General features: G+C 38.8%; 1 protein-coding gene across 1 annotated transcript; it reads right to left on the reverse strand.

Moving 5' to 3' along the window:
- Nucleotides 1-1,344: 1,344 nt before the first annotated feature.
- Nucleotides 1,345-2,091, reverse strand: LOC115995999. The gene has a single exon (XM_031235142.1). It carries the CDS (start codon nucleotides 2,089-2,091, stop codon nucleotides 1,345-1,347), a length of 747 nt encoding a protein of 248 aa, XP_031091002.1.
- Between the last annotated feature and the right edge of the window lie 7,484 nt (nucleotides 2,092-9,575).

Raw genomic sequence — 9,575 nt, forward strand, 5'->3', positions numbered from 1 at the left:
AAGCCTCTCCACGCATTTTGGCTTAGCGTGAGAATCTCTCCATTTTCTAATCACCTCTAGGATACACTGTTGAGTCAACCGCCTTCACGTAGAGCTCTACGCTTTTTTGAAGTCTGTGCAATGGTTGTCCAAATCCTACGAGATGGCTCACCTCATGTTTTTTTTCTCTCAATTAAGGATAGCTTAAAGTCTTTTTTAGCTTTTTATATTGACTCTTTTTGCATCCCCTCATGCCTTTTTCATTGGGAGTAGGGAATCACACAGCTCACCAAAAGAAAAATCTCTCCTTTTGCCTTGTGCCACACCAAAAAAATTCAATTCCAGGTCATACCACCTTACTTACCACAAACCTTACCATATACACTCCCATTTCGAGAGATCTTTAACCGAGGTCTATGGAAATTGCGCATTGAACCACAAACAAGCATGCAAAATTAAATTAAAAACCTATTTGGGTCCTATACAAATCTCACACGGTGTAAGGGTAGATTCCAAACATTTTCAACCAATTGAACCTACAACACCCCCTTTTCCACACTTACAAAGTAAAAGGAACAACAACATATCAAAAATTTTAAATGTATATCCTATTTACCTCATCTTTACAATTGCAAATCACAATGGAAAAAGGAACGATATTTAAAATATGTACAGCTACTTAAACAAATCTTTAGCATGAACACAAAGAAAGCATAAAATACCTCCCACAAAGCAAACCTCCCCACACCTAGAGATTGACATCGCCCTCGATGTAAAGACACAAACACACAAAGCGGAGAGGGGCAAAAGATAGTACCTAAGAAGTCGCACCGGGGAGTGTATCCGATTACCTTGACGGGAAGGTTATGGATCGTTTAGATTTTGTTTTTGTATTTGTTCTTTTTTTTTTGTCTATTTTTTTTTTGGAGGTGTTTTTTTTTTAAAGGCCAAGGTCACGGTGTGGGTTTAACCGTGACCAACAAGTTCTGATTCTGAAAGCGCGGACTCATGCTGATACTCACGGTGTGAGTGTCAGCGTGAGTCTCCAAAGTTATATTCTGAACTTGGACTCACGCTGATTCTCAAGGTGTGAGTGTCAGCGTGAGTCCCTTACCTGGCCAATTTCCACATTGTCATTTTACTTTGTTTCCTTTCGCTCAGTGGAATCCGAAAGATCCTCTCCTGCACTATTAATCACGACATTTGCTACCCCACATTGCTTTGGAATCAAAGAAAAGAAAACAACACAATAGAAAGTTAATTAACAACAAGAAATTAAAGTAAAAAGAACGTGGGGTGCCACCCAAGAGCGCCACGTTTAACGTCTTTAGCCCGACGCAGCCTCAGCTTACTGATGGGTTTCAATCAATTGCACATTTTCAACCTGACGGTCCACACACCCTCCATGATACCTTTTGAGTTGGTGCCCATTGACTTTAAAATTTCCTTTTTCCGAGTGTGCAACCTCAATGGTGCTATATGGAAACACCTTGGTGATGGTGAATGGACCCGACCACCTAGACTTAAGCTTTCCAGAGAATAACTTGAGTCTAGCATTGAAAAGTAAGACTTGATCACCCTCTTTGAACTCTTTGCCCTTTTTTTATGTCTATCATGATACACCTTAGTTCTCTCCTTATAAGCTTTAGAATTCTCATAGGCTAGAGTTCTCCATTCTTCCAACTCATCTAATTGCCAAAGCCTTTCACGTCCTGCAAAATCAATATCACTGTTAAGCTTTTTAATGGCCCAATAGGCCTTGTGTTCAACTTCCACCGGCAAGTGGCATGCCTTGCCATAAACCAACCGGAATGGAGTGGTTCCAATGGGGGTTTTATAAGATCTTCTGAATGCCCACAAGGCATCATCAAGTTTCTCAGGCCAATCCCTACGGTGCCTAGCAACAGTCTTTTCCAATATGGCCTTAATATCCCGGTTTGCATTTTCAACCTGGCCACTAGTCTGAGGATGGTAAGGAACTCCCCCTCTATGTTGCACCCCATATTTTGCCAACACTTTTTCCAATGGTGCATTCCTAAAATGAGTTCCCTTATCACTGATAAGACACGAGGCACCCAGGCCCGATCCTATCGTTTTATAGGCCCGGGGCATAACAACAAAAATGGGCCCTATATGAAATTAATAATATATATTTTCCAAACTAAAATTTAAATAAATAAGGAAAAAAAATACTAATATCAAATAACTTGAAATAAAATTTATAAGTTTTTAACACTCTTGTGTACACAATAATAATAATAATAATAATAATAATAATAATAATAATAATAATAATAATAATAATGAAAACAACTCTAGATTCTTTAGTAAATGCAAAATAATTAATAACCGCATTGGTGTCTTCATAAATAAAGAGTGATAGTTTATAAAAACGAATAAACAAATTAAAACCAAGTAAGCTTATAGACAATCACATTGTTATTATAGTAAATAATAAAGTAATTATTAATAAAAAATTTACAAAATAAAACTTAGAAATATGAGCAGAACATGATATCTTAATTATTGTGAGCAATAAATAAAGCACATTAAAATATGATAAATGATATTCATAACTAAATATGAAATATGATAAATGATATTCATAACTAAATATGAAACATAATTAATTGGATAAAATAGTTCAAATGGAAAACACATTATAAATCACACATCTTCTCTATTGATATCATATTTATAAATACTTTTTCTTTTAGTTAGATCAATTTCAAGTTTTTTTTTTAAAGATTAATTTGAATACAATGACACACAATAAAGCTTCTAAACTACATTGACTAGATAAGTCATAACAGCATAAACTATCTTTTAAAACAAAGATGATAACTAAATCACAAAATATGTTACATATATATAACTCATTATAAAATTCACAAATAACACGTTCTAAATATAAATAATAAATTACTCAAATTGAAATAGATTCCAAATTTAATATGAAGCACAAATCAATCTACATTATAAATATCACTATAATTATAGAAAGGTAAAAAAAACACAAAATTACAACTCAAAAAATACAATTAGAAATAGAAATAAATTTTATAACTTACAATTTTAATACTATATAATATCACTACATCTTTAGAAAGCAATTTCCAAAAAAAAAAAAATCTTTAGAAAGCACAAATCAATCTATATTATAAATATCACTATAATTATAGAAAGGTTAAAAAATCACAAAATTACATCTCAAAAAATACAATTAGAAATAGAAATAAATTTTATAACTTACAATTTTAATACTATATAATATCTCTAAATCTATCTTCTAAAGATAGGATGAAAAATTTTAATAGAATATAATTCATTTGGGGATTTGACACCCTGGCTTCCAGCATTATACTATAATCACAAACCCATCCAACTACACTAAATAAGAATTTGTTAATTAATACATATATTACTTACGTATACTAAAGCTCTATAGTATATATATAAATGTGATGGGCATGGGTGGTGGGCCCCTTTGAAGCATGGGCCCAGGGCCGGGCCTGGAGGCACCCCAAACCTAGAGAACAACTTTTTAAGAAAAACAATTACCGATCTGGCATCATTTGTTCTCAAGGCTTGTGCCTCTACCCACTTAGAGACATAATCTATGGCCACCAAGATATATTTAAGCCCTTTAGCATCAGGAAATGGGCCGACGAAATCTAAACCCCAAATGTCAAACACCTCACAGGCCAGGATGTAGGTTTGAGGCATCTCATCTCTCCCAGAAATATTACCTACTCGCTGGCATCTATCACAATTTTTAACACAACACTGGGCGTCCCTGAACAACGTAGGCTAATAGAAACCAGCTTCTAAAACCTTCCTAGCTGTTCTATTTGCAGAATGGTGTCCTCCAGTGGGCCCAGCATGACAATGGCCTAAGATTTCCAATCTCTCATTCTCCGACACACATCTCCTAATCATCTGGTCAGCACAAACACGAAAAAGAAAAGGGTCATCCCAGAAGTAGTGCCTAGCCTCAGCTAAGAACTTTCTTCTACCATGGGAATCTAAGTGAGTGGGCATGACTCCCCCAACAAGATAATAGCTATATCAGCATACCAAGGGACCTCATCCACACTCAACAACTTCTCATCAGGAAAACACTCATCAATCTTAGACCTCTCATCCCCACACTTTGGCTGCTCAATTCTAGAAAGATGATCAGCAACCCCATTCTCAGAACCTCTCTTATCTCGAATTTCAAGGTCAAACTCTTGCAAGAGTAGGACCCACCTTATCAATCTAGGTTTTGCCTCGGCTTTAGACATCAGATATCTTAAAGCTGCATGGTCTGTGAACACAATAACTTTGGACAATAGAAGGTAGGATATGAACTTATCAAGGGCAAAAACAACCGCCAACAACTCCTTCTCAGTGGTGGTATAGTTTTGTTGAGTCTTGTCTAAAGTCTTAGAAACAAAGGCTATTGGTTGAAAGTATTTATTCTTCCTTTGCCCTAAGACCACACCTACTGAATAACCGATGGCATCACACATTACTTCAAATGGCAATGCCCAATCAGGTCCTGCTAAAACTGGAGCACTCACTAGCTTCTCTTTGAGAGTCCTAAAGGCAACTAGGCACTCCTCTCCAAATACAAACTCAACATCCTTCTCTAAAAGCTTGGTTAAGGGTCTGGCTATCTTAGAAAAATCTTTAATAAACCTTCGGTAAAACCCCGCATGACCCAGGAAACTTCTTAGGCTAGAAACAGAGTGGGGTGGGGGAAGGTTTTCTATAACAGATGTTTTTGCTTTGTCTACTTCAATCCCCCTCTTTGAAACTTTGTGCCCCAACACTATTCCCTCTTCAACCATGTAATAACACTTTTCCCAACTCAATGCAAGGTTTACCTCCTGACACCTAACCATTACCTTTTCTAGATTTTAAGGCATTGCTCAAAAGTTTCACCCCAAATGGTAAAATCATCCATAAAGACCTCCATGAAGTCTCCTATGTAATCACCAAAAATGGCTATCATACACCTCATGAAAGTGGCAGGTGCATTACACAAGCCAAATGGCATGCGTCTGTATGCAAAAGTCCCAAAAGGGCAGGTGAAAGTGGTCTTTTCCTGATCTTCTAAAGCCACAGGGATTTGAAAATATCCACTCATCCCATCTAAAAAGCAGTAAAACCCATGGCCACTAACTCTCTCTACCATTTGGTCAATGAAAGGTAAGGGAAAATCGTCTTTACGGGTGGCATCATTCAATCTCCTGTAGTCAATACAGACCCGCCAATCCGTGACCTTCCTAACCGGAATCAATTCATTTTTTTCATTGGTCTCAACAGTTATCCCCCCTTTCTTTGGCACAACATGGGTTGGACTCACCCAAGCACTATCAGAAATGGAGTAAATCATCCCCACATCTAGGAGTCTAACTACCTCATTTTTCACAACCTCATTCATATTGGGGTTTAATCTTCTTTGGGGTTGGGCTACGGGCTTAGCTTCGTCCTCTAAAAGGATCTTATGAGTACACAAAGTGGGACTAATCCCCTTCAAGTCACCTAATTTCCACCCAATTGCCCCTTTATTCTTTTTCAACACCCCCACAAGTCTATTCTTTTGACCCTCTTCCAGTGAGGATGAAATCGCCACTGGAAGTGTTGAATCCTCTCCCCGAAATACATATTCTAAGTGCTCGGGTAAAGGTTTAAGCTCACTCTTCGCACCACTTTCTTCCATTCCTCCCTCTTGTTTTTCTTTCACATTATCAACCACTAATGCAACCCTTTTTAATCCAACCATTTCTTCCTCAACATCACCATTCATATCACAACAAGCATTATCATTTTCAACAACAGAAATAGCATCACAAGCACAAGAATCAACATTGTCAAACTCATCAACATCCAAAGACTCATCATTTACACAACCAACAAGATTATTATCAACAAGTTCAAAATTCTTTTCACAACAAGCAATAGTAGTGCCCCAACTAAACCTATCAAGATCTCTTTTGTTTTTTTCATCAAGAATCAAATGGGGCACTACTGACTCAATATGGTTATGCAAGATATCAAAAAAATAGCAAGAATCATCAGCAGACATGGGGTATTTTGTCAATTTAGACACGTCAAAACTAGCACACTCGTCACCAGCACGAATGACTAGTTTCCCACTCCCAACATCAATAAGTGCCCTCGCAGTTGCCAAAAATGGCCTACCAAAAATAAGTGGCACCTCAATGTCAGGATCCATGTCTAAAATGACAAAATCCACAGGAAAGATAAACTTATCGACTCTAACCAACACGTCCTCAACAATCCCCTTAGGATGCTTAATGGACCGATCAGCCAATTGAATGCAAATACGTGTTGGTTTAAGAGTACCCAAATCTAAATTCTTAAATAGATAAAAAGGCATAAGATTTATACTTGCACCTAAGTCGGCCAATGCCTTATGAAAATCAGTTTCACCTATTTGGCAAGGAATTGTGAAACTCCCTAGATCCTTCAGTTTTTGTGGCAAGTCCTTATGCACCATCGCTGAACACTCCTCACCAAGTACCACAGTAGTTGACTCCTCCAGTTTCTTTTTATTGGTGAGGAGGTCTTTCAAAAACTTTGCATATCTTGGCATTTGGCCCAAGGCATCTACAAAAGGCATGTTAATATGCAATTGTTTCAAAAGGTGCAGAAATTTACCATACTGAGTTTTGTCCTCATTTTTCTTCAACCTCCCCGGATAGGGAAGTGGTGGCCTGTAAACTGGAACATCTGCCTTTTCCTTGCCTTTTTCTAAGGCTTTCTCAGCATGTGAACCTGCAGGTGCAACTGTGCCAGTGTTTTGTTCTGCATTTTCTTCAACATGGATTTTCACATTTTCTTCCTCAATTGGACTCTTTGAGGTGGAGCCCTTATGCAGTACAGGATCAGGAAGCTCTTTGCCACTTCTTAAAGTAATGGCCTGAACCCTCTCCCAGGGGTTATTTTCTGTTATACTAGGAAGCGCTCCCCGGGCTCTTTCTATAATTGTTTTGGTAACCTGGGCCATTTGATTTTCCAGGTTGCGAATGGAAGAAGTGGACTCTTGCTTGTAATTTGAAATCTCCTGTCTCACAGTTGAAACTTCCTGTCTTATTTCCTGCTTCCACTCTTGCCTCATGTGACCCATATCATGTTTCATAGTTGAAACTTCCTGCTTGATGTCAGTCATCATTCTCAACATTTTTTCTTCAAAACTCTCCCTCGGTGGCTCATCTCTAGGAGGATAACCCCCTACTCTCTGTGTAGGTGGTGGTCTGTAAGGCCCATATCTTTGAGGTGGAATCGGAGCGTTAGAGTTGCCCCGGTAAGTGTTATATGAAGAGTTTCCACCCTGATTTCCTCCTTGCCTTTGATTTTGCCAACCTTGATTCTGACTTGGGTGCTGTTGCCACCCTTGACCTTGCCTCCAGTTCTGATTGGTGTTACCATATGAATTAAAATTTTGAGGTCTTTGGTAGCCCACAGAACTCACTTGCTCACAACCGGGGTCATCATATGTAGAAGTGCACTCTTGTGTCCCGTGAGGTCCACCACATATGTCACAGTAAAGAGCTAGTGACATACATGGGTTTCCCTCCTGTGGTTGCTTTCCCATCTTTTCAATCCTGGCTTGGAGCCTCCGAATTTCATGTCCCATTGCCTCAACTCTAGCATCTGAAGCAGTACTGTTACTCACTTCATACAACCCAGACTTGGAATCTCTTTTGTTATACCAACAAGAAGTATTGGCTGAAATTGTTTCAATCAATTCCTCAGCATCTTCTGGCAATGAGGACACAAAGGCTCCCTTTGATGAGGAATCCAACAACATCTTATTCTCGTCAGTTAATCCCCCGTAGAAAGAACTAATGACATCCCACGGATGAAACACGTCTGGTTGGCATTATCTTTTAAGTGTCTTGAATCTCCTCCAGGCTTCCCCTAACGACTCCATTGAACCTTGCTTGAAGTCCTGAACTTGCTTCCTAATTTTTAGAGTCTTCGTTAAGGGAAAGAACTCCTGCATGAATTCTTTGTGCAATTGTTCCCAGGACCTGAAGTGATTGTTGGCATGAGAATCCAACCAACGAGCAGCATCCCCTATCACTGAAAACGGGAATAACTTGAGCCGAACCACTTCTTCAGGCACCCCATTCTGTCTGTACATTCCACAGGACCTCACAAACCGAGTGATGTGGCCATGTGGATCCTCTGAAGGCAAACCACTAAATGGAGCATTCTGAACCAAAGTTATAACCGAAGGTTTGATGTCAAAGTTGTTTGCTTCCACGGGTGGTATGTAAATAGAGTTGTGCATACTGAACTCCGAGGTCATGAAATCTGCTATAGTTCTTCTTTCTTCTCTTCTTTCCTCTCTCATATAACCCCGGTAGTTCTCCTGTGGAGCATTCATCCTCCTTGGTTCATAGTAATCATCTCTAGGAACTTCTCTTCCTCTTTGATCAAAGAAGTTCTCCCTTAGTGCATTTATCCTTCTTGGCTCAAACTGATCTTCCCTTTCATAGAATCCAGCTCTATCATTGGGCTGCTCATAGTAGGGATCCCTTTCCTAATACTGCCCAACATGGGGTGGTGGTATCAATGGTTGATCCCTTTCCCTCTGACGAGGCTGTTCCTCATTTTCATCTACTTCTCTCAGTGGGGATCTGTTCTGAGGTGCACTCAATCCTGCACTCCTTAATGTTTCAGCAGTGACCCCATCTGGATGTTCAACCCTGCTTGGTGAAGCCATTTCTTCAATAATATGTTCTTGATTACGGGCTGCTTTATTTCGTCTTCTCACTATAGCGTTGATCTCGTGGTCAATTGCTAGCAATCCTTGTACACCTTTGGAACGGGTTTGCATGCAATTAGCTATTCACCTGTAAGCACAAAAACAACAACAATGCTTTTGCAACCAAAAGTAGTTGCTAGTGAGAGTAGTAACCAATTTAAAAGCTTAAAAAGAAAAAAAAAAAGAAAAATCAACAAGGTACTTTGTGAGAACAATAAACAAAAAGATGTGGTTAGACTCTCTAACTTAGATGATGGCTCATGTTAACCCAAATAAACATGCTACTCAAAACCGATGCCATTCCCCGGCAACAGCGCCCTTTGAAAGTTGTATTTTAGTGGTGATGGAAATTAAGAGTATCGTTCTCAAGGAATGGCTTAAAGGGGATTTGAGTAATAAGGGGTTAAGCATGGGTTCATGCAGTGTTTGAAAGCTAACCTAAAGATATTGGAGTATTGCATGTTCAAATAATCGGTAATGTAAACAAGTAATTGAAGTAAAAAAACAATATATGGAATAGAGATTTGAACCAAACATCCTTGAATAAAATCCCGTTTATGTCTAAAGTTTAAGTTATGCAAGTCTAGATGATGAACTTGGGGAAATGGTTTAAGTGCCAATGTCACTCTCGTGATCACTTGGACTATCAACTAATCCTAAGTCCCATTCTCATGGCAACTTGGCTAAAAGAGGCAATTTGACAAACACTTTGTGTGCCTATTTCCTTCAAACTCCCATTTCTCAAAGGTGAGTAAGAAATATGGGAGGTATGGCTATGGTGTAGCCCTACTCTCATAGGTGGAACACC

Source organism: Ipomoea triloba, chromosome 11 (assembly GCF_003576645.1).
Source record: "Ipomoea triloba cultivar NCNSP0323 chromosome 11, ASM357664v1".
Taxonomy (NCBI): Eukaryota; Viridiplantae; Streptophyta; class Magnoliopsida; order Solanales; family Convolvulaceae; genus Ipomoea; species Ipomoea triloba.

Bases quoted from the DNA above. Each gene is read 5' to 3' on its own strand.
- LOC115995999 (XM_031235142.1), bottom strand. From the start codon at position 2,091: ATGCCCCGGGCCTATAAAACGATAGGATCGGGCCTGGGTGCCTCGTGT.